At 44.7% G+C, this 26,364-nt stretch overlaps 1 protein-coding gene across 5 annotated transcripts in view; it reads left to right on the forward strand.

Annotated features, from left to right (window-relative positions):
- Nucleotides 1-26,364, forward strand: part of LOC139578660 (rho GTPase-activating protein 39-like) — a 150,353-nt gene that overhangs the window by 101,796 nt on the left and 22,193 nt on the right. The window contains exons 2-11 of one of the 5 annotated variants that reach the window (XM_071406573.1): nucleotides 672-1,097; nucleotides 10,413-10,788; nucleotides 11,075-11,344; nucleotides 11,527-12,288; nucleotides 19,326-19,490; nucleotides 20,531-20,716; nucleotides 21,014-21,040; nucleotides 21,318-21,390; nucleotides 21,598-21,738; nucleotides 24,915-25,046. In XM_071406573.1, the coding sequence (XP_071262674.1) occupies nucleotides 672-1,097; nucleotides 10,413-10,788; nucleotides 11,075-11,344; nucleotides 11,527-12,288; nucleotides 19,326-19,490; nucleotides 20,531-20,716; nucleotides 21,014-21,040; nucleotides 21,318-21,390; nucleotides 21,598-21,738; nucleotides 24,915-25,046 (2,558 nt within the window). Of the gene's footprint in view, nucleotides 1-671; nucleotides 1,098-1,228; nucleotides 1,312-10,412; nucleotides 10,789-11,074; nucleotides 11,345-11,526; nucleotides 12,289-19,325; nucleotides 19,491-20,530; nucleotides 20,717-21,013; nucleotides 21,041-21,317; nucleotides 21,391-21,597; nucleotides 21,739-24,914; nucleotides 25,047-26,364 lie in introns of those variants that run through there. The other 4 variants (XM_071406577.1, XM_071406575.1, XM_071406574.1 and 1 more) reach the window with 4 other exon arrangements.

Consider the following 26,364-nt stretch of genomic DNA (forward strand, 5'->3'; position numbering starts at 1 on the left):
ATTGTCACCTACTGACCTTTCTTGATATTGCTGGTTGTAAGTACGAATACCTGCATACATACTGGACTGGTAAGGAGCACTGCTATAACTATTATTAGTAGTAGAATTATAATGATTTAAACATTTGAACAAGTTGGGAAAACCCTTCAGTTAACTACTGTACCTATCAATTATCCAGTTGTAGGAATTATGGTTCCTCAATATACATTTAACATATAACAACGTATGCTATGTGTTACAGCACTACTTTTGGTGTCCCCCTCAGGAATTGCTCTTGAGAAAATGTAATGTAATTGTCCCCTCCAAGGTTGATATCAGATTTTCGCCCCTGGGTGCAGGTTGTTGTCACATCTGACCCAGCTGGCATACACAGGAGAGGAGAGAAACGCTAACAGGCAGACTCCCAGCTGCAGAGAGGCTCATACGCTGAAGCCAAAAGTCATGTCTGAAAAGAGGCTCATATAAGCTTTACACTGGGTTGTTATTGGCATATAGCAGGTCAATGATGTCATAATGCCATATTACATAGCGGTTCAGTTTTACCACCGTACAGTGGATTCAGTCCACTCTACAATGTCTCATGGCCTCCAGCATCAGAAATGTGTCCTTTTCCGATTGACATTGGACAATAAAGTTATATTGTAACCCCCCTCCTCTGTCCCCCTCTGCAGGTTGGAGTGGGTTGAGATCATCGAGCCGCGCACGCGGGAGCGCATGTACGCCAACCTCCTCACCGGAGAGTGTGTGTGGGACCCCCCTCAGGGGGTGCGTATCAAGAGGACAGGGGACAACCAGTGGTGGGAGCTGTTCGACCCCAACACCTCCCGCTTCTACTACTACAACGCTTCCACGCAACGCACCGTCTGGCACCGCCCGCAGGCCTGTGACATCATCCCCCTCGCCAAGCTACAGACGTTGAAGCAGCACACGGACGTGCCCTGCCCGGGAGGGACGGGGGGGGACAAAGGAGGGAGGACGTCAGCGGATAACAGCCCAGGGAGGAGCAGTGCCGTCAGTAGAGAGGGGAGCACCTCGTCTTCCCTGGACCAGGAACTGACCACATCGGAGAAACAGGGGAATAGAGAGGAGGCAGAGAGGTAAACACACCACACAATATAAACTACACTAACCCGAACATGACCACAACACTAGACCAGGAACTGACCACATCGGAGAAACAGGGGAATAGAGAGGAGGCAGAGAGGTAAACACACCACACAATATAAACTACACTAACCCGAACATGACCACAACACTAGACCAGGAACTGACCACATCGGAGAAACAGGGGAATAGAGAGGAGGCAGAGAGGTAAACACACCACACAATACAAAAACTACACTAACCCGAACATGACCACAACCCTAATTTGACCACAACACTAGACCAGGAACTGAATCAGAGAAACAGGCGAGGAGGCAGACGGGTAAATACACACTACACTGACATAACCCTTAACACAACCACAACACTAACCCTAAACACGAACAATGTACCTGACCCCAATCCTAATCCTAACTCGAACTCGACCACAGGGAGGAGACAGAACCATGACCATAACCAGGATCTAAAATGAACACCCGCCACCGGCCAAATGCGGGTAGATTTTGGCATTGGCATGTACGATGTCTTTTTCACCAGCCACTTTGGCGGGTGGTCAGGGCTCCACAATGCGAGCATATCACTTGCATTTGTGAATAAAATAGTCAAGTATGATCACATATAGTAATATAAATGCTGCAGTAGTATTTCCGCCGTTTTGTTTCATGGTCTAATTTACTTGAAACAAAAGTCTATTGAAGTGAGTCTTGTCCTGTTTTTTTGGGCTATTTACATGGTTTTGTTCACAAGCTAGGTTGTTTTTCTGTGTTTGAGTTTCAACAGCTAGGAAAGAGAATACAACACTTCTACTAGTCAGACTCAATCTCACAAACATGACTTGAGTCACGGTACCACGGTAACCTACTGCCCTTAAAGGGTCAGGTTGTCACGGCTCTTGTCGGAATGAGTGGACCAAAGCGCAGCATGGTAAGTGTTCATGATAAATGTATTACTCAAAACACTCGACCAAAATGACAAAGAGGGAAAACCGAAACAGTCCTGTCAGGTGCAGACACTAAACAGAAAACAACTACCCACAAAACCTAAACGAAAAAGGACAACTTATATATGTTCCCCAATCAGAGACAACGATAGACAGCTGCCTCTGATTGGGAACCACACCAACATAGAAATAAAGAAACTAGAATGCCCACCCTAGTCGCACCCCGACCTAACCAAAATAGAGAATAAAACCTCTCTATGGCCAGGGCGTGACACAGGTCAACATCTGTGATATTTTGGTTAAGACTCAGGACACCAAAAAATGTAGTATCAATATACCACGTTAGTTACTTCTTACTAGTAATACATTTATTGTTTTAGAAACATTACAAAACATGCTCATCCATTTTTTAAATGTTTTGTTGGTGTCATTTTTTCAGTCTGAGTTGGTGGTAGATTTTTTTTATCTACCTGCTGACCAAAAAGTAAATGTTATACCCTGACCACCAAGACAAATCCTGTAGGTTCTCTGTCACTCTCTCTTTTCCCATCTCTCTCTCGTTTTATTTCTCTCTCTATCTTGCTCTTTCTCTCTCTCCTCCCTCCTCCCTCTCTATTGATTGACCCATTTCTCCTCCTCATTCAGATTTCCTCATTCTCTCACTCACCTTCAGTTTTCCTCTCTCCTCTTCCCCATTCAATTCATCTTGTTCTCTCTCTAACGAGTCTGTCTTTTGCTTATTAGCTGTAATCTGCTGCAGTCTTCTGTGATTGGTGGAAACGCTTGGCCGGGGTCGCAGTGTCCTGTAAATGTGTTCAATGCTCCTGTCCCTGCCAGAGCTGGAAAAAGACACATCTCCACACACACACACACACACACACACACACACACACACACACACACACACACACACACACACACACACACACACACACACACACACACACACACACACACACACACACACACACCATTACCAAACATACTTCATGCTTTGCATACCCAATTGCAATACTATTTTATGTCGGTATATCCCCTCTATGTCGGCCAGTGTGTGGTCCAGTACAAGTTGTTCTTTAGAGGGTTTTTGTGATTCCAGGTCATTAAATAGAGAGACTAGTTTGTCACGTTCACACCGGCCATCCTCCAGATGGATTGTGGGTATTGACCTTGAGGTCCACAGAAAAAGACAAGGATTCCATTTAGGAACCGTGGAGAGAGAGATGAGGAAAAGATTGAGGGAGGGAGAATAAGAGGAGTCTGAATTTACTGAAATAAGGATTATCCTTGAGCCATCCTATTCCCTACTGTGTCACTGTCTGTTGACTAGTGTGTGTGTGTGTGTGTGTGTGTGTGTGTGTGTGTGTGTGTGTGTGTGTGTGTGTGTGTGTGTGTGTGTGTGTGTGTGTGTGTGTGTGTGTGTGTGTGTGCACGTGCACGTGCGCGCACATTCGTAATTGTGTGTGTGTGTGTGTGTGTGTGTGTGTGTGTGTGTGTGTGTGTGTGTGTGTGTGTGTTCCAGTGCATTGCCAGCACCCTAAATATAAAGCACTCTCTTTATTCAACCACACTTTGAAGGGTGTTGGCACTATCCTCCTCCCTCCCCTCTCAGAAATCACCCAATGTCACATGGATGTTAGTGCATTTGTCTGTCAGATTGTATATGCAAAAACTGTTTGAGTATCATTCACTACCATTAGATGGGGACAGCCTGACAGAGAGGTGTTTTGCTGCGGCGGAGTTTGAGTTGAGGCTCAGCGGAGTTGAGTCGATTAGAACCCTAACTTCCTGAAGGTCATGCATATTGATGAACACATCCGTAATGCATGGTATATACTAAGCATATATGTGTGCCTGGTAGTGTGTGTGCTTGCATGGGAGGCCATCTGCAGTGAGGAGTGACAGACTGCAGATGTCACATCAACCTGCCCCGGCCTCACCTGAAAAAACACACACGTGCTGCTGTATATAGCATCATTATTCTTATTTTATTGGGTAACTTTTTTTAACTTTTTTTTTACTTTATTTAGTAAATATTTTCTTTAAATCTATTTTCTTAAAACTGCATTGTTGGTTAAGGGCTTGTAAGTAAGCATTTCACGGTACCTGTTGTATTCGGTTTGATTTGATTTTGTGTGTGTACATACAGTATGGGAAAGGAAAGGGGATACCTACTCCGTTGCACAACTGAATGCATTCAACCAAAATGTGTCTTCCACATTAAACCAACCCCTCTGAATCAGAGAGCTGCGGGGGGCTGCCTTAATCGACATCCACGTCATCGGTGCCCGGGGAGCAGATGTTGTTCAGGTTTGACTGCCTTGGTCAAGGGCAGAACGGCAGATTTTTTCCCACCTTGCCAGCTCAGGGATTCAAACCAGCGACCTTTCGGTTACTGGCCCAACGCTCTTAACCGCTAGGCTCCCTACCGCCCATGTGTGTCAGATGTCCGTCAAATGATGCTGGCCTTCAATTCCCCTTTGATTTGACTTCAGTATAAGAGTTGGTTGGTGATGGGTTGGTTGATCACATTGATTGATTGTGTTAATTAAATCATTACAGTGGCTAAAGCCATGCCCAGTCAATACACATGAGAACAACAAACCCAGCCAGGTAACCCTCCAGATAGGAGTGGAAGTCACTCACACACACAGTGTCGATAGAAAATGCAATGGGCAACCTGTCATTTTTGTGCTTGCTAAAGGCCTCTTGGTCCCTCAGCAGGAAGATAAGGGAGAGGGGAGAGAATGTGTAAATTGATTTGAAGGTCGATTGTCTATGAATAATTTATGACTGGGGAGAGGAGGAACAATGTTCACTTTGTAGTGGCTTTCTAGAGAGAGAGAGAGGTGGAGATTTAAAGAGCTGAAGAGGAGGAGACATGGAAAGAGAAGACAGACAAGGTGACTGGGAGTGACAGAGTGTCCAGGAGGGAGATCAGGAGATGATAGAGGAGAGGTGGAGAGTGTGAGCGAGGAAAAGACAGAGAGAGAAGAGAGGTGGTTGTTTCTAATGGCTTCCTAGCAAAGTATGGTCCAGCCCAACACACACAACACTGTAATCTTTAATCCTACCCCCTTTAACACACACACACACACACACACACACACACACACACACACACACACACACACACACACACACACACACACACACACACACACACACACACACACACACACACACACACACACACACACACACACTCATACACACACTCATTGGCCACTCCAGTATTCAGCTGTGGTCTTGGGCATCAGACCATGGAACTATTGAAAACAAGGGTAGCCAATGCTGCAATCAATTTCACACCCTACTCTCTCGCTCTCTGTCTTTATCCTCGCCTCCATCTCTCTTTCTCTGGCTTTTCTCCTCCACTTCCTCCATCTCTCTCTCTCTCTCTCTCTCTCCTCCTTTCTCCCAAAACTCATCATTTATATTTCTCTCACAGTTTCTCTCTGCTGTTGACTGTTTACTGAAAAACACTCAAGGTGAAAAATGTGTCGATGTGTCCTTGAGGGGCATCTAAGATTTGAAAACATTCGGGGCTCAGTTCAAAGCCAGTAGGGGGGTCTGGGGGGCATTCTCCCCCTGCCAAAAAAATAAGGAATTTCAACAGCTAAATGCATGAATTTGGTGCACTTTTAGATATACATTGAGAGATTAGAACATTGAGAGATTAGACACCTTCCCACCTGCCACAGCAGACACTGCCAGTACTCAATTATAGTTCCTACTGTGGTTCTCTCTACTCTGGAACACTCTGTACTCTGGAACACATACATCTACAGTGTATTGCCAAAAACCACTCAACAACTTCAAACATATAGACTCTGACCTGTCCAATGAGCCAAACTGATTTAAAAAATCCCACAGTACCCAAACACCCTCTCTAACACACACACATACACACCCACACACTGTGCAGTAATTAGAATCCATAGAGCAGCTTTCAGTGTTAGTATATTGCGTGCTCACCCCTCCTCTGCCTCTCTCCATCGCTTTTGTCTGTGTCATTTGTTGCTGTCTTTCTTGTCTGCCCTCTTCTGTTGCTGTATTTTAGTATTCTGTGTTGCTATCTCTTGTCTACCCTCCTCTCTCGTCCTGCCCTGGTTTTAAAAAGTGTAAAAGTAAACAATTGTTTTACTAGTTAATTCACAGGCTTTTTCCTCCTCACCTGGAAATTCTTCATAAACCATGTTTTACTTTTTCACTGTCTGTATTTCACCTCTTATAATTTGTGCAAATAAATAAAACGAATTAGAATCTATAGAGCATCTTAAAGTAATACAGTCTACTGTGTGCTCATTCCACCTCTGTTCTTCTCCATCTACCCTCTTCTGTCACTTTCTCTGGGTCTTGTCTGTTGCTGTCTGTGTCTTGTCTGTTGCTGTCTCAGGTTCTTGTTTGTTAATGTCTCCTTATCTATCCTTTACTGTTATGGCTTGTTCTATTCTTCTGGTGTCTCTCTCCATCAAATCCTATTCTTCTGTTGCTGTCTCTGTGTCTAGTCTGGTGTTTCTCTCCATCATCTACTCTTCTGTTGCTGTCTCTGTGTCTAGTCTGGTGTTTCTCTCCATCATCTACTCTTCTGTTTCTGTATCTGTGTCTTCTCTTGTGTGTCTTTAGTTTTGCAATCCAAAACAGTTAAGGGGATACTGGGGTAGCGTAATTTGTTTTGGGCCTGTGTCTGGGTCACTTAAATGATCCAGTTGCCCCTGGCTGCTGCTGTTCTAAGTGCTCTACTGGCCTGCTGTTCTCATCTGTCCTCCTCCCTGGCTCATCTGAAAGGTAGCAAGGTAGAGGTGCAACATGTCATTAGTTAGTTGTAAAGGGCACTTCCTGATTTTGCCTCGTTTTAGGTTTGGTTCATTAATAAATGCTAGCGGCCTGCCTGAATTCAAATGTGAGTTGGTTTCGGGGTGTGGTTTGATGTGGGTGTCTTGTGTGTGTGTTCGCAGGTGGGAAGAGTTAGCCAAATTATTTAGCCAATTAGCTTCAGTCAGCTGGTGTACGACCTGACTTTAGATAGCCTATCTATGGGGCTAGTTAGGGACCTTCAATAAATTACACAATGTAAATGAGACAATATTTTCATGTTGCACACCTTTTATATTTTCTCATTAAATGCTTTCAATATTTGTCTATGAATTTCTACAATTTATATTTGGTTTGAGGTTTTTAAGTCATTGAAATTTGGAGCTATTTGAATTTTAACATATAGTCCCATGTACATTGTGTAATTTACCAATGGTCCCTAAATAGCCCCATATCGATATCCAAAGTCAACCACAAATTTACCACAGGCAATAGGATCAGGTCGCATGCAGCTGCACTCCGAATAGATGATTACTTGTGTAATGCCAGCTGTGGGCATGTGGGCAGGAATTACATAAACCCTACCTTCATTTACGTTGTGATGCAGTCACGACCACAAGCCTCACAAAACTCAGGTTTGGCTGATACTGACTTTATGACCAAAAATATTCTGTTTACACTTTGTAGTCAATTTTGACAGTAGAATAAATGTTTCTGACTCACGTCGATGCCAAACAGTCTGTTTTCTAATTGAGAAGTTGTTTTTTAGGAGAAGTCGCTCTTTAAAGTTACTGACACGACCAGGGCAATTCAACTAAAGAAACATTAAATTGTCCGCATAACATGACAGATAAGTATCTGCATAGCCCTTAGGCTATATGAATATAAAGAGACATGAGCCCCAAAAAATTATCTGTAGAATGGACTAAGTTATAAGACCTCTGTGATTCATTTCATTTTGTGATGTATATATACACATGATATACAGTACGTGGAGAACACAAGTGTAATGAAATGCTTACTTGCAGGTTAACCTTGCAGACAATGCAACAACAATAGAAAAAGTAAGTAAAAAAAAAAGTGAATAAAAAGAGTAATAAAAGTAAAAGCTCAATGAAATAAATAATTTCACAAATTTAACGGACAGTTTTTTGACAAATAATTACATATCCTATATGGAAATAACAGACATGAGCCAAGCATGTTTACCTGTAGAATGGAATAGTTTTTAAGACCTCTATGATTCATTTCATTTTGTCAGTTCTACCATCTCAACATTGCTAATTTTAAACATGGTTAAATATCTAGTTGTAGTAAAGTTCAGCTTCAGTCCACAGGGGTGCACTGTGTAACTGTCAGAAGATATGTGCTTGAGTCAGAAAAATGTTCTGTCATCTCTTCGGTCTAGCCAGCCAGTAGCTACCGAAGTGGCTAGCCAGCTACAGAATCAAAACCCATCAAATACACTCGCTGGAAATAAACACTTTTCCTAAAATCATGACTTATATCAACATCCTTAATTTGCTCTTTCACTAAATATACTGTTAACTAACTCTGACGGATACCCAATAGCTTAAGGATACTGAGCGCTAATGCTAGTTTACTAGCATTTATTAGCTACCACTAATTAGCTAACGTAAACTCACCCCATTCCGTACAAATGTGCGCAACCGCAACATTCATACGAGGCTACAAAGAAAACTAATGGGACTGTAGCGACTGTGTTGACTTCAAAATCGGAGGTGTGAACTACGTTTCTATTCAAACGTTGATCGACGTGGTAATGGCTCTATAGTATTGGAGAAAAGTTGAAAAAACGGACCCTCCGTTACATCGTGAAGTGTCATGTCGTAACGTACAGCACGCATAAAGCAACTATTTCTGTCTAACAATCTCTCTCCACCAGGTGTAGCACTTCTCTCATCATTTAAAAACAAGAAATGGACAGTGACGGGGGTAAGGGGGGATACCTAGTAATTTTTTGCGTCATCATTGCATGCGATCATCATTCTCAAAGCCGCTGTTTACTTCTTAGATCACTTTAGCACCGCCCTAAAAACCCGATTCAAATTCGACACAAACCTTCAAATAGGTATGTAATGACACATTATATAAACTCTTTATAGTGTTTTATTTACATTTTAGAGGCGATAAGGTGATAAGTTGGACAGATCGAGTGAAAAAAAGCAATTTTCCCACACAACATCTCTCCTTCTCACTATCACGCATTAGTTTCGCTTCCCCACCCGACATTTTTTTAAAGACCCGACAGAGCTCATTGCCTTGTTGAATTATGCCGAAACGGGCAGCGTGGGGGTCATGTAATTGATTCTGTTGGAAAGGGGAGAAATTGTGCTTTACAATGGTATTGACATTACAGTTGATCTGGAAGTATTACGTTTTTGGGGCGCTAAAATAAGGTCAATTGTACGGACCAAGGCGATGTACAAAAGTGAGTGAGTTTACGTTAACTCTGATCCTGCTGCACTTTGACTTCCTGGCTGTTCTGCCCTCTCCACCTCATTCACTGTTGCCTCAACCAACTCAACCTGTTCGTTTGTTTTGCCACTCTTTCGGAAGAAGTTCGGAATAGCCATATTTTCTGCTATGCTGCAGACTCTTGACAGAGTGACGGACGTTTTGCTGAGTGATGACATTGGCATCGAACCGCTGGTGCTGTAGGGTTGGGGGAGAGGTCAAGGGACGTGAGTGGTCCATTGCATTGTGAAATCTCGACCAATCCTAGCAGGCACCGCGTCACTCCAGGGGCTTCTTGCAGTGGCTGCTACTGCCTAGCGCAATATATTGTATTTTTTGTTATATACTGTATAGCGCAAGTGATGTGTGGTTATGGTAACTCATATTAGACCATCAAAAGGTTCAGTGCTGGGTCAAAAACATCCGGGGCTTCAGCACTTAAACCTAAATTGCTCCAGGGGTGCCGTACTACTATAGCTGACCCTGTAAAACAACACATTTCACTGCACCTATCTGGTGAATGTGACAGTAAAACATTGTATTATTATCATATATTGCATTACAACAACCCATAACAATACACTTCAACAATATTTTATTACAATACCACGATTAGCTTTCTTGCCAGTCTCCTGAGCAGCAGGTCCAGATGTTGCAGTCATGTCTTCTGTGTGACTGACTGCAGCACCAGTTCACCTGTACAGAGCAGCAGTTTCACACCCTGGTCCCGGATCTGTTTGTGCTGTCCTGCCAACTCCCATGGTCATTGTCACGCCACAGGAGTTGGGGAAGAGAGCACAAGCAGATCTGCGACCAGGCTAGGGAGTTTCACTCCTGTCTCCGACTGTTCTGTTCTGTTCCAACCACTAACTCGTCTATGGAAAAGTTGAAATGCCGTGTTGAACTGCCTCACTGTGTGTGTGTCTGCGTCACGACTTTGTCAGGATTTAGTTTGGACACGACACTCTTTCTCATCAGTCACTTCAGAAACACACCTGACAGCTCCTTGTCGCTCTGTTCCTGCTGCCAGATGGAATAATGAACTTACTCTCTCCCTCGCTCTCTCTCTCAGGACCTCTCCGTTCAGGTGGAACACAGGTACTAAGGAGAGGATGCTGATCAAGGTGACAGACAGAGAACCCAGCTTCCTCTCTCACCAGGGGAATGGTTACTCCCCCTGCGACCCCCCCACCCTCACCCCAGTCCCTGCACCCGGCACTGGCACAGCCTCCCGTACCCGCCGATCCTCTGGAGGTTCCGCCCCCCCTGACGGCGCCCCTGACGGCTCTCCCATCCTCTATGTTGACCGCCACCAGTCGCCCTTCCTAAAACGGACGGAGCTCGGGGGCGGAGGAACAGGGACCCACCGGCGCTCGTCAGCTGACTCACAGCCTTCTTCCCCCCGCTATGCCTATGAATCCCCCCTCTACGAGGAGCCCCCCTCGGAGGTAGGACACTCCAGCAACACAGTTACAGAAACACATTCATAAAACACCTTAAAACAGTTAGCTAGCTCATGTCTTGTGATTTGACTGTGTTCTACCTGCCTTTTCCCTGTATCCGCGTGTATCTGTTCTGTTTCGTCCGGTCTTTTGATTCATTTTAATTGCACTTCGATTTAAATACACAAAGATTTGACTTTACTTGCACTTTTATGTTAATGTACTTTTTAATATAAGTTGCACTTGTCCTTGACTGTAGGACACAAATGTATTGTTATTATTATTATTATAGTACCAGCCCCCGCCCATCTACGAGGAACCTCCCACAGATGGGATGCGCCACCTGGGCTCTGACTCCTCCTCCTTGCTGTACGGCACAGGGAAGTCCCCCACCCGGGGAAATCCCTCCTCGGGGACGCCCCTCTACCACTCGCCCAAACAGAGCCACTCCCCCTATGGTCAGCTGGTGTTGACCAGACAGAAGTGTCCAGAGAAGACACAGAGTCTGGAGTACAGCCCTGCAGGGAAGGAGTACGTCAAACAGCTGGTGTATGTGGAACAGGTAGGTAGTCCGAAGGTTAGAGAGATGGACCAGCAACTGGAGTGTTGCTGGTTAAAATCCCATGTCTGACAGGGAAAAGTGTGGTTGGGAGTGTGATGGTAACTGGAGAGTTGCTGGCATCAGTCGGACATTTGTGTACATTGGACAATAAAGTCATCTTCTTCTTCTTCCTCCACCTACAGTCCTCCTCCAGTCCGCGTTTTAAGACGTCCGACCGGCTCCTTCGCTACGGGACCTCCACGGCCACACCCTCCTCCACGGGGGGCTATGGGGGCTCCTACGGGGGATCCTACACCCTCCAACACAGCCAGAGTCTGATCCGGGACCCCCGGCTGCTGCTGGATTACGGGGGTGGGGAGGGGGACGAAGGAGGGGGCCAGAGGCTGCTCTACGAGGACTCTATGTCCTGGAGCTCCAGTCAGCACCACTCCCTCTCCCTCTCTGGGTCTACAGGAGGAGGGGGCTTCTCGCCCGGTGGCAACCGCAAACGCAAGACCCGGAAGCCCTCCCTGCCTCAGGAGCTGGGGAGTTGTGGAGGAGGGGGTGGTGGGGTGGACCGGGAGGAAGGGCCAATGTCGGGGACCCTGTCGGAGGCGGTGATGAACCAGGCCAGGCTGGCGTGGGAGGCCCAGCAGGTGATGAAGCAGAGGAGCAGTTGGGACTCTGCCCCGGGGGGAGGGGGATCGGCTGGGGGCTGTGCCCAGGGAGGTGTGTCTAAAGACGGGTACGAGAGCGACGGTGCGGTGCCCCTCCCCCTGCCAGGCCCGGTGGTGAGGGCGTTTAGTGAGGACGAGGCGTTGGCACAGAGCGACGGGCACCACGGGCATTACCACTGGAAACGCAGCACCTTCGACAGACTGGGCTTCCCTCGGGCACTACTGGAGAAGAGCCTGTCTGTACAGACCAACCTGGCCTCGCCTGAGCCCTTCTTACACCCCTCACAGGTATACGCAGTACACACACACACACACACACACACACACACACCGTCTATCACTGCACTGCCGACTCTAGCATTTCTATTCTATGTCGCCGTAGGTTTGTGTGTGTGTGCGCGCAGGCGCACACTTGACTGTGTGGGGCCTCGCTGCAGACTCTAGCTCATCTTCTCTGTAACAGAGACATGCCCTGGCTGCCGTAGGTCCATGAATGTTTCATAATGTGCAGAATCAGATAATTATTTGAAGAGCCAGAGCTCAGATGGATTTATGTAATATCAATACTGCTGCTACTACCACATACCTACCAGGCACACACACACACACACACACACACACACACACACACACACACACACACACACACACACACACACACACACACACACACACACACAGCCCAACACATGCACATGCACATAAATACATTGACACACCAGGCCATAAACAAAGACACACAGACCCATGCCACATTCTCCAACACCTTTTCGTTGTGCTGCTGAGACAGAGCGACAGCAGGTCTGCTTTAAGGTGTCAAGAGAGATCGGAGCCATGCTAGAGAGGGATGGGAGGCTGTGGGGAACTACAAGCCAGGATTTATTCTGCTTCACATATGCAGCCCTCCCTCCCTCTCTCATCCCTCCAATTATCCACTCTCTCTCTCTCTCTCTCTCTCTCTCTCTCTCTCTCTCTCTCTCTCTCTCTCTCTCTGTCTCTCTCTCTCTCTCTCTCTGTCTCTCTCTCTCTCTCACCATACACCCTTGTTGTAACACACACACACACACAAACACACACACTCACTTTTTTGCCCTATGACAATAACTTATTTGCATCTTGGTGCAAACTGCTGTCACATAAGAGACATCTGCCCCTATCAAAACCATCGGAGAGAGGGAGAGGGAGAGAGTAGTGGGGGGTAGGAGTGAGAGGGGGAATAGGCAGTTGGAGAGAGGGAGAGGGCGAGAGAGAGAGTAGTGGGGGGTAGGAGTGAGAGAGGGGAATAGGCAGTTGGAGAGAGGGAGAGACGCAGGGGGTAGTGGAAGATAGCAGGCCTGAAAGTGCTTACAAAGAAAGAAATTGCTCTGAACACAGGATAGCAGCACTCAAACTCAGAACAGAGGGAAAGAAAGAAAAACGTTAAACGGGCGAGAGCGATGACTGAAGAAAGAGAGAGAGATGGAAAAAAAAATATATATATGTAGAGAGAGAGATGGAAAAAATATATATATATGTAGAGAGAGAGATGGAAAAATATATATATATGTAGAGAGAGAGATGGAAAAAAATATATATATGTAGAGAGAGAGATGGAAAAAAAAATATATATGTAGAGAGAGAGATGGAAAAAAATATATATATGTAGAGAGAGAGATGGAAAAAAATATATATACAGTGGGGAGAACAAGTATTTGATACACTGCCGATTTTGCAGGTTTTCCTACTTACAAAGCATGTAGAGGTCTGTAATTTCTATCATGGGTACACTTCAACTATGAGAGACGGAATCTAAAACAAAAATCCAGAAAATCACATTGTATGATTTTTAAGTAATTAATTTGCATTTTATTGCATGACATAAGTATTTGATACATCAGAAAAGCAGATCTTAATATTTGGTACAGAAACCTTTGTTTGCAATTACAGAGATCATACGTTTCCTGTAGTTCTTGACCAGGTTTGCACACACTGCAGCAGGGATTTTGGCCCACTCCTCCATACAGATCTTCTCCAGATCCTTCAGGTTTCGGGGCTGTCGCTGGGCAATACGGACTTTCAGCTCCCTCCAAAGATTTTCTATTGGGTTCAGGTCTGGAGACTGGCTAGGCCACTCCAGGACCTTGAGATGCTTCTTACGGCGCCACTCCTTAGTTGCCCTGGCTGTGTGTTTCGGGTCGTTGTCATGCTGGAAGACCCAGCCACGACCCATCTTCAATGCTCTTACTGAGGGAAGGAGGTTGTTGGCCAAGATCTCGCGATACATGGCCCCATCCATCCTCCCCTCAATACGGTGCAGTCATCCTGTACCCTTTGCAGAAAAGCATCCCCAAAGAATGATGTTTCCACCTCCATGCTTCACGGTTGGGATGGTGTTCTTGGGGTTGTACTCATCCTTCTTCTTCCTCCAAACACGGCGAGTGGAGTTTAGACCAAAAAGCTCTATTTTTGTCTCATCAGACCACATGACCTTCTCCCATTCCTTCTCTGGATCATCCAGATGGTCATTGGCAAACTTCAGACGGGCCTGGACATGCGCTGGCTTGAGCAGGTGGACCTTGCGTGCGCTGCAGGATTTTAATCCATGACGGTGTAGTGTGTTACTAATGGTTTTCTTTGAGACTGGGGTCCCAGCTCTCTTCAGGTCATTGACCAGGTCCTGCCGTGTAGTTCTGGGCTGATAACTCACCTTCCTCATGATCATTGATGCCCCACGAGGTGAGATCTTGCATGGAGCCCCAGACCGAGGGTGATTGACCGTCATCTTGAACTTCTTCCATTTTCTAATAATTGCGCCAACAGTTGTTGCCTTCTCACCAAGCTGCTTGCCTATTGTCCTGTAGCCCATCCCAGCCTGTTGCATATCTACAATTTTATCCCTGATGTCCTTATACAGCTCTCTGGTCTTGGCCATTGTGGAGAGGTTGGAGTCTGTTTGATTGAGTGTGTGGACAGGTGTCTTTTATACAGGTAACGAGTTCAAACAGGTGCAGTTAATACAGGTGGAGAACAGGAGGGCTTCTTAAAGAAAAACTAACAGGTCTGTGAGAGCCGGAATTCTTACTGGTTGGTAGGTGATCAAATACTTATGTCATGCAATAAAATGCAAATTAATTACTTAAAAATCATACAATGTGATTTTCTGGATTTTTGTTTTAGATTCCGTCTCTCACAGTTGAAGTGTACCTATGATAAAAATTACAGACCTCTACATGCTTTGTAAGTAGGAAAACCTGCAAAATCGGCAGTGTATCAAATACTTGTTCTCCCCACTGTATATGTAGAGAGAGAGATGGAAAAAATGTATATATATGTAGAGAGAGAGATGGAAAAAAATATATATATATGTAGAGAGAGAGATGGAAAAATATATATATATGCAGAGAGAGAGATGGAAAAAAAAATATATATAGAGAGAGATGAATATATACACTGCTCAAAAAAATAAAGGGAACACTTAAACAACACAATGTAACTCCAAGTCAATCACACTTCTGTGAAATCAAACTGTCCACTTAGGAAGCAACACTGATTGACAATAAATGTCACATGCTGTTGTGCAAATGGAATAGACAAAAGGTGGAAATTATAGGCAATTAGCAAGACACCCCCAATAAAGGAGTGGTTCTGCAGGTGGTGACCACAGACCACTTCTCAGTTCCTATGCTTCCTGGCTGATGTTTTGGTCACTTTTGAATGCTGGCGGTGCTTTCACTCTAGTGGTAGCATGAGACGGAGTCTACAACCCACACAAGTGGCTCAGGTAGTGCAGCTCATCCAGGATGGCACATCAATGCGAGCTGTGACAAGAAGGTTTGCTGTGTCTGTCAGCGTAGTGTCCAGAGCATGGAGGCGCTACCAGGAGACAGGCCAGTACATCAGGAGACGTGGAGGAGGCCGTAGGAGGGCAACAACCCAGCAGCAGGACCGCTATCTCCGCCTTTGTGCAAGGAGGGGCACTGCCAGAGCCCTGCAAAATGACCTCCAGCAGGACACAAATGTGCATGTGTCTGCTCAAAGTGTCAGAAACAGACTCCATGAGGGTGGTATGAGGGCCCGACGTCCACAGGTGGGGGTTGTGCTTACAGCCCAACACCGTGCAGGACGTTTGGCATTTGCCAGAGAACACCAAGATTGGCAAATTCGCCACTGGCGCCCTGTGCTCTTCACAGATGAAAGCAGGTTCACACGCACATGTGACAGACGTGACAGAGTCTGGAGACGCCGTGGAGAACGTTCTGCTGCCTGCAACATCCTCCAGCATGACCGGTTTGGCGGTGGGTCAGTCATGGTGTGGGGTGGCATTTATTTGGGGGGCCGCACAGCCCTCCATGTGCTCGCCAGAGGTAGCCTGACTGCCATTAGGTACCGAGATGAGATCCTCAGACCCCTTGTGAGACCATATGCTGGTGCGGTTGGCCCTGGGTTCCTCCTAATGCAAGACAATGCTAGACCTCATGTGGCTGGAGTGTGTCAGCAGTTCCTGCAAGAGGAAGGCATTGATGCTATGGACTGGCCCGCCCGTTCCCCAGACCTGAATCCAATTGAGCACATCTGGGACATCGTGTCTCGCTCCAGACCTGGATGCTTTAGTCCAGGTCTGAGAGGAGATCCCTCAGGAGACCATCCGCCACCTCATCAGGAGCATGCCCAGGCGTTGTAGGGAGGTCATACAGGCACGTGGAGGCCACACACACTACTGAGCCTCATTTTGACTTGTTTTAAGGACATTACATCAAAGTTGGATCAGCCTGTAGTGTGGTTTTCCACTTTAATTTTGAGTGTGACTCCAAATCCAGACCTCCATGGGTTGATAAATTTGATTTACATTGATACTTTTTGTGTGATTTTGTTGTCAGCACATTCAACTATGTAAAGAAAAAAGTATTTAATAAGAATATTTCATTCATTCAGATCTAGGATGTGTTATTTTAGTGTTCCCTTAATTTTTTTGAGCAGTGTATAAAGAGAGAGAGAGATGTAAAAAGAGATCCTAAAAAGTTGACCGGGACAGTTCTAGCAGGGCAGAAATTTTACGAACTGACTTGTTGGGAAGGTGGCATCCTATGACGATGCCACGTTGAAAGTCACTGAGCTCTTGAGTAAGGCCGTTCTACTGCCAACGGTTGTCTATGAAGATTGCATGGCTGCGTGCTCGCTTTTATACAAGTGTCAGCAACGGGTGTGGCTGAAATAGCTGAATCCACTCATTTGAAGGGGTGTCCACATACGAATGTATATATAGTGTATACTGACGCCACACACACACACACTTTCCCACTCAGCACATACGCTACTGCTACTGTCTACTATCTATCACTTTACCCCTACTATATGTAGATACAGTGCCTTCAGAACATATTCACACCTTTTGACTTTTCCCACATTTTGTTGTGTTACAGACGGAATTTAAAATGGATTAAATTGAGCTTTTTTGTCACTGGCCTACACGCAATACCCCATAATGTCAAAGTGGAATTATGTTTTTCAAAACATTTACAAACTATTTAAAAGTGAAAAGCTGAAATGCCTTAAGTTAATAAGTATTCAAGCCTAAATAAGTTCAGGAGTAAAAATTTGGTTAATATGCCACATAATAAGTTGATGGACTCACTCTGTGTGCAATAATAGTGTTTAACCAGATTTTTTAATGACTACCTCATCTCTGTACCCCACACATACACAGATTCAATCACAAAGACCAGGGAGGTTTTCCCAATTCCTTGCAAAAAAGGGCACCTATTGGTAGATGGGTATAAAAACAGACATGGAATATCCCTTTGAGCATGGTGAAGTTATTCATTACACTTTGAATGGTGTATCAATACACCCAGTCACTACAAAGATACATGTGTCCTTCCTAACTCAGTTGCAGAGGAGGAAAGAAACCGCTCAGGGATTTCAACATTTCACCATCACCATGAATGGTATCTTTCAAACAGTTGCAGAGTTTAATGGCTGTGATAGGAGAAAACTGAGGATGGATCAGCAACATAGTAGTTACTCCACAATACTAACCTATTTGACAGAGTGAAAAGAAGGAAGCCTGTACGGAATGAAAATATTCCAAAACATGCATCTTTTTAAACAAGGCACTAAAGTAATACTGCAAAAAAAATTGCAAAGCAATTAACATTTTGTCCTGAATACAAAGTTTTATGTTTGGGGCAAATCCAGTACAACACATTACTGAGTACCACTCTCCATATTTTCACAAATAATGGTGGCTGCATCATGTTATAGGTATGCTTGTAATCTTTAAGGACTGTGTAGTTTTTCAGGATAAAAATAAACAGAATGGAGTTACGGACAGGCAAAAACCTAGAGGAACACCTGGTTCAGTCTGCTTTGCACCAGACACTGGGAGATGAATTCACTTTCAGCAGGACAATAACCTAAAACACAAGGTAAAATCTACACTGGAGTTGCTGACCAAGAAGACGATGGCAAGACCTGAAAATTGTTGTCTAGCAATGATCAACAACCAATTTGACAGAGGTTGAGGAATTCTGAAAATAATAATATGCAAATGTTGCACAATCCAGGTGTGGAAAGCTCTTACAGACTTACCCAGAAAGACTGTAGTAGCTACCAAAGGTGCTTCTGCAGAGTATTGACTCAGGAGTGTGAATACTTATGTTAAATTAGATATTTATGTATTTCATTTTCAATCCATTTGGAAAATGTCTAAAACCATGTTTTCACTTGGTCATTATGGGGTATTGCAGGTGAAGAAAAAAAAAATATTGAATCAGTTTTGAATTCAGGTTGTAACACAACAACATATGGAATGAGTCACGGGGTATGGATACTTACTGAAGGCACTGTCGCTACTTCAGTTACCTCGTACTCCTGCACATCGACTCGGTACTGGTAGTCCCTGTATATAGCCATGTTCATTTTACTCGTTATTGTTATTCACTTTGTATTTATTCCTCGTGTCACTATTTCTATATTTTTATATATATATTTTTTTAAACTCTGCATTGTTGGAAAAGGACCCATACGGAAGCATTTCACTGTTAGTCTAAACCTGTTGTTTACGAAGCATGTGACAAATAAAATTGTATTTCATTTCATTTGATTCTAATTTATGATTATTTGTGTGGTGCCAGATGTGGGCAGGATTTAAACAAACCCAACCTTCGTTGTCATTGTGATGCAGTCACACAAAAGTCTCACAAATCTCTGTTTTGGACGACACTGACTTTATGACCAATATTATCCTATTTATACTTTGTAGTCAATTTTCTCTATTAATTATGTTTGTACTAGGGTAAGAAGGCGTTTGAATGAGGAGTATTTCTCTGTCTTTCGCTCTCTCTCAGTCGGAGGATCTTGGAGCCTGTGCTCAGTTCGAGGCAAGTCGTAATGCTCGGAACATGATGCCCAGCGCAAGCTGTGGAGTTTTTCCAGAATTCACCCTGCGGAAGCCGTCCTCAGAGACCGACATCGAGAACTGGGCCTCCAAACACTTCAACAAACACACACAGGTACACGCACACACACACACACACACACCCACACACACACACTTCACTTTACAACTAAACACACACTGATACATGACATACACACACAATCATTCTACTTCATAATTTAACATTCACGGGAACAGACAAACACTCTCATGTAAAACCCAGTACTCACTGTCTCACACAAACATATTTATGTAGGGCTGGTCGGTATATCATATTTTACTATATACCGATATTGATGCCCGGATCGGTAAATTTTTTTACTTTACCTTCTATAATGATATTTTAATGTTTGGTTTGTTAAATGTGATATGTGATATGCAACTATGCTAATCGCTAGTTAGATGGCTAGCTAGCTTGTACTAAGAGTCAGAGTCAACATAGCTAGTTAGCTAATACTGCCTGGTACCAGTGCTGATGTAGGACGAAGCTAGCTACATGAAGGAAGAAAACATGTAATGTAACATCTAATTAGGGTCACCTGGAAACACTGACCAACACTTTGGTTTCTACCCTGTCAATAATTCCTCACTGGCTAATTCATGCGTTGTCATGTCAAACAGCAATGCATTATAGGTGCTGCTCACTGTATTCCAACTATAGAATTAGACTATAGAATTCCAACAGTTCAGCAATTAACTAGGCCTAGATTGTTTTGGCCGTATCATGCTGCGTGGCACAGTGTGGAAATCATAATTAAAGTGTAGGAAATGCCAAAAATATATGAAAATGCTGAAAAATGATTTTGATTTGGAGTTGGATTGAACAGTATTAATGGAGAAAGCCCCATTGAAATCACGTATAATTGATGTGTTGCCACCCTAGGGTCATGAACTACTCATATTTAGAACATTTATTATTCAAAAACATCAAATACCGTCATACAAATATTGTGATGTAATATTTTGGCCATATCACCCAGCCCTACATTTATAGAAGCTCTAGTATAACTACAGCAAAATATTCACCTATCACTCCTCCCTCTTCCCCTCCCCTTACCTATCCCCCTCCTCTTCCTCTCCCCCTCCTCTCCTCCTCTCCCCCTCCTTTCCCAGGGTCTGTTCCGGCGTAAGGTGTCCATAGCCAACATGCTGGCATGGAGCAGTGAGCCAATCAGGAAGCCCATGATCGTGACGTCAGATCGTGCGGTGAAGAGGGAGGCGGTGGAGATCTTTAAACTAATCCAGACCTACATGGGAGACCGCCGAGCCAAGACTGACCCACTCACTGTCGCCCTGGAGGTCTGCAGACTCCCTGATATCCCTCTGTCATGTCTACATCCCAAACAGCACCCTTTTATCTATATAGTGCACTACTTTTTCAAAAGTAGTGCTTCAAAAGGGAATAGGGTGCCGTTTTGGACTCAGCCCGTGTCTCTCCCTTCGGAAGCCATGTGTCATTTTATGTGCTGTTAAGCTTCAATTTGTCTTCCGTTTCTGATTTGTGCATCAAAATAATAATGATTTCATCCCCCCCTCATCTTCCCTCTTTTTCCCCCTCTCGCCCTCTCTGTCTTTCTCTCTCTTTTTCACGCCAAGACTGGCCCACTGAACATCGCCCTGGAGGTCTGCACAGACCCTTTTATTATCCCTCTCTTCGTTCTCTCCTTATATCTGCTTTTTCATGTCTCTTTGTATCTACCTTCAATGTGTTGCTTCTCACTCCTCTCCTTTTTCACTCTGTTATTTTATGCCTTTATGTCTATTAAGCTAACAGTTTACCTTCGGTTTTGTAATTCTGCACGTCAAGGAAACAAAATGTGACTTTTAATAATTCCCCCCTCCTCTCTGTACTTTCTCTCTTTCTCCCACCCCTCCCTCCCTCCCTCTCCTCTCTCCCCAGGTGGCAGTGCGTGGTTGGAGCAGTCAGGGTCTTCGTGATGAGCTCTACATCCAGCTCTGTCGTCAGACCACAGGTACACACACACACTCACACACACGGTCAGTTTAACACCTGAACACACACAGCTACGTGCACACACTGCATAACACTAACAGTGTGTGAGCTATTGTACACATAATTAACAAAGCGATGAATTCGTTAGACACTGGCTTGATGCGCAGTCTACCTGAAGTCAACCTTTAATCAAATGAACTCTAACCCCATCCACTACTTCTCACAGAGAACTTCCGCTACGATAGTCTGGAGAGGGGCTGGGAGCTCATGGCTGTGTGTCTGGCCTTCTTCCCCCCAACTCCACGCTTCCACTCCTACTTGGAGGGATACATCTACAGACACATGGACCCCCTCAACGATACTAAAGGTGAGAGAGAGTGTGAGGGATGCCTGTGGTTGTGTACATGCGTGTGCGGCGGCTGGCTGACCGTGGCTATCGCCTTGTAATGGAAAGACAGACAACCTGACATTTGGTCGTGCGTTTGGTCCACAGAACACCTGCTGGGCATCGATGAAGGTGGCAATTTACCATGTTCAATCGTTGGGAAATGAATAGAAAATGACAGACTATTTTTCAGTGGTCAGGGGCGATATAGGATGCTAATTACCTTTTGTGGGCGAGGTCTGTTTCCACAGTCTTTCCAAGCTGTCTGTTATCTTTAATAATAATAATAATAATTTGGTTGGTACTAACACTACCGGTCAAAGGTTTTAGAACACCTACTCATTCAAGGGTTTTTCTTTATTTTGACTATTTTCTACATTGTATAATAATAGTGAAGACATCAAAACTATGAAATAACGCATATGGAATCATGTAGTAACCAAAAAAGTGTCAAACAAATCAAAATATATTTTATATTTGAGATTCTTCAAATAGCAACCCTTTGCCTTGATGACAGCTTTGCACACTCTCGGCATTCTCTCAACCAGCTTCATGAGGTAGTCACCTGGAATGCATTTCAATTAACAGGTGTGCTTTCTTAAAAGTTAATTTGTGGAATTTCTTTCCTTAATGCGTTTGAGCCAATCAGTTGTGTTATTACAAGGTGTGTGTGTGGGGGGGGGGGGTATACAGCAGATAGCCTTATTTGGTAAAAGACCAAGTCCATATTATGGCAAGAACAGCTCAAATAAGCTAAGAGAAACAACAGTCCATCATTACTTTAAGAAGTGAAGGTCAGTCAATCCGGAACATTTCAAGAACTTTGAAAGTTTCTTCAAGTGCAGTCGCAAAAACCATCGAGCGCTATGATGAAACTGGCTCTCATGGGGACCGCCACAGGAAAGGAAGACCCAGAGTTACATCTGCTGCAGAGGATAAGTTCATTAGAGTTACCAGCCTCAGAAATTGCAGCCCAAATAAATGCTTCACGGAGTTCAGAGGAGACTGTATGAATCAGTCTTTCATGGTCGAATTGCTGCAAAGAAACCACTACTAAAGGACACCAATAATAAGAAGAGACTTGCGTAGGCCAAGAAACACGAGCAATGGACAATAGACCGGTGAAAATATGTCCTTTGGTCTGGAGTCCAAATTAGAGATTTTTGGTTCCAACCGCCGTGTCTTTGTGAGACGCAGTGTGGGTGAACGAATGATCTCCGCATATAGATCTCCGCTGTATTTCCCACCGTGAAGCATGGAGAAGGAGGTGTGATGGTGCTTTGCTGGTGACACTATCTGTAATTTATTTAGAATTCAAGGCACACTTAACCAGCATGGCTACCACAGCATTCTGCAGATATACGCCATCCCATCTGGTTTGGGCTTAGTGGGACTATAATTTGTTTTTCAACAGGACAATGACCCAACACACCTCCAGGCTGTGTAAGGGCTATTTAACCAAGAAGGAGAGTGATGGAGTGCTGGATCAGATGACCTGGCCTCCACAATCACCTGACCTCAACCAAATTGAGATGGTTTGGGATGAGTTGGACCGCAGAGTGAAGGAAAAGCAGCCAACAAGTGCTCAGCATATGTGGGAACTCCTTCAAGACTGTTGGAAAAGCATTCCATGTGAAGCTGGTTGAGAGAATGCCAAGAGTGTGCAAAGCTGTCATCAAGGCAAAGGGTGGCTACTTTGAAGAATCTCAAATATATTTGTTTAACACTTTTTACTTTTTTGGTTACTACATAATTCCATATGTGTTATTTAATGGCTTTGATGTCTTCACTATTATTCTACAATGTAGAAAATAGTCACATTTAGAAGAACCCTTGAATGAGTAGGTGTTCTAAAACTTTTGACCGGCAGGGTATATTGTCCTATTTCATGTACAAGTGTGTATTATACGCATGTGTGTATTGGAAATTGGAATTGTTTTTTGAATATCCCAACTCCCCTTGAGACACCCTCGAACAGTGGGGTCACAACCAAGGTATCTGCATCCTCAGTGCTGTTATCTGGAGAATGTGTAACGTTCGTCGTAGAGAGGAGACCAAAGCGCAGCGTGGTACGTGTTCATGATAATTTATTAAATCAGAACACTTGAACAAAAATAACAAAGAGAACGAAACGAAACCCGAAACAGTTCTGTCTGGTGCAGACACAAAACAGAAAACAACTACCCACAAAACACAGTTGGGAAAAGGCTACCAAAGTATGGTTCTCAATCAGAGACAACGATAGACAGCTGCCTCTGATTGAGAACCACACCCGGCCAAACACACAGAAATAGAAAACATAGAACACAAAACATAGAATGCCCACCCCAACTCACGTGACAGAATGTGTCTCTCTCTTGTCTCCCTATCATGCCAGGCTCTGTGTTTGTAATGTACACGTGTGTGATGTATGTGTGGCTAGGCTGACTGGCCACTGATTTGGTTGTTATTGGAGCCTTTCGCCTCAGCATACCACAGTTGAATTCCCTCACTCAAGTTCCACCCACTAGACTAGCCAGTTACTGAACTATTTGTGATATATTCTCTCTCTTCTCTTACTCAACTTTTTCCCCTTTCTCTCCCTCCTCGCTCTGTGGCTTCCGTTGAAGCCCTTCAGATATGACTTCTGCCTTTCATCCCTCTTCCTCTCATCCTTCTCTGAAAGCTTTTCAAAGTCCTCACCTCCATTCCTTCTCTATTCCGCATTCATCTTTTTATTCTCCTTTTCTTTTCTTTATGTCTCTCAGGCTCCCTCTCCTCCCACTGTCTGTCTGTCTGTCTGTCTGTTCTTACTGAATTTGTGTGGTTCTTCATGATGTACACATTGTACACATGAGTCTGTATGTTTTGTCATGTGCCTTTTTGCATGTTCATTGTTCTCTTCTTGATGTGACATGTCGTAATGGTTTGTGGCCTATTGTGTGTGTGTGTGTCTGTGTGTGTGTGTGTAGTTGTGCAGTTCGACCATGGTGTTTGTTAGGGGAGTCTGTTTGTCCTAGTGGTTTACACCAAATCCTGTGTAGTCGTTACCATGGTTAATCTACGTGTTTTGATGTATGTGTGAGGGTAGTGTTTGTGGTCCAGGTGTCGGGGTGTGTGTTGTGAGTGACGGTTGCTGTGGTTATGGTGTGTGTGTGTGTGTGTGTCTGTTGTTGCAGTGGCTCGGCACATCAGCGGTCTGCTGGCGAGCCGGGTGGAGAGGCGAGCCAGACTGATGCGTGGGCGTCGCCCTGGGAGGGAGAAGGCGGGGCCAGCGGAGGGTAGGGGAGGAGTCAAACTGCCTACAACTGGTTAGCTACTCTCCCTGTGCCTGCTGCTCTCTCTCTCTCTCACACACACTTTATACTCTCTCTCACACACATCTCATTAATCACATCTCATACATCAACACACACACACACACACACACACACACACACACACACACACACACACACACACACACACACACACACACACACACACACACACACACACACACACACACACACACACACAAGGCCCTGGCTACTCTTCCTGTGTCTGCAGCAGATTACGACTTCTGCTACCACCACCTCGTCCTTCCCATCTCCATCCTCTTCTCCTCTCTCTTCATCTCCATTGATGTCATCTCTTTAATCCTCCTCTTCCTCTCCGTCCTTCACCTTCAGGATCTAGCTCCGTATCTATCTAGCTTCTTAGGTCCTCAGCGTTTTGTGTGTCTATTTCATAGCTGTCGACCCCCTATCGCTCTGTCTGTCTGTCTGTCTGTGTTTATCTGTCTGTTTCTCTGTCCGTCTCTCTCTCTCTGTGTCTGTCTGTCTGTCTCTCTCTCTCTTTGTCTGTCTGTATCTCTCTCTTTGTCTGTATACCTACCTACCTACTCTGTCTGTCTGTCAATCTTTGTCTGTCTGTCTTTCTCTCTCTTTGTCTGTATACCTACCTACCTACCTACTCTGTCTGTGGTTGTCTGCACTCTGTCTTTTTCAATTTGCGGCATTTTTCCCCTACCACTGTGACAACTGTCTAACTCTATCTGGTGCGCGCATGTATGTGTGTGTGTGTGTGTGTCAGGTAACACACACACACATCACACATTTGTAACTGTGTATTTCCTCCACGTGTCCATGTGGTCTGCTGAACCATTTCTCTGTCTTACATCATTCTACTGTCTTTTGGGTGTCAGTCTACTCATTCATTCCCTGAGGGGAGAGTCCTGAGCATCAGTTCAGTCCTTTAGTGTAGGGTAACTCTGGTAACTACTAGGACTGTTACCTGAGTCAAATTGTGCTCTTATGTGCTTGTAGAATGTATGAACATGATGGTTGGACAGTGTGTCAATGTGGGCGTCACAGGGTCAGAAGAACAGTGTGTCAATGTGGGTGTCACATAGGGTCAGAAGGACAGTGTGTCAATGTGGGTGTCACAGGGTCAGAAGGACAGTGTGTCAATGTGGGCGTCACATAGGGTCAGAAGGACAGTGTGTCAATGTGGGTGTCACATAGGGTCAGAAGGACAGTGTGTCAATGTGGGCGTCACATAGGGTCAGAAGGACAGTGTGTCAATGTGCGTGTCACATAGGGTCAGAAGGACAGTGTGTCAACGTGGGTGTCACATAGGGTCAGAAGG

The sequence above is a fragment of the Salvelinus alpinus genome, chromosome 6 (assembly GCF_045679555.1).
Source record: "Salvelinus alpinus chromosome 6, SLU_Salpinus.1, whole genome shotgun sequence".
Taxonomy (NCBI): Eukaryota; Metazoa; Chordata; class Actinopteri; order Salmoniformes; family Salmonidae; genus Salvelinus; species Salvelinus alpinus.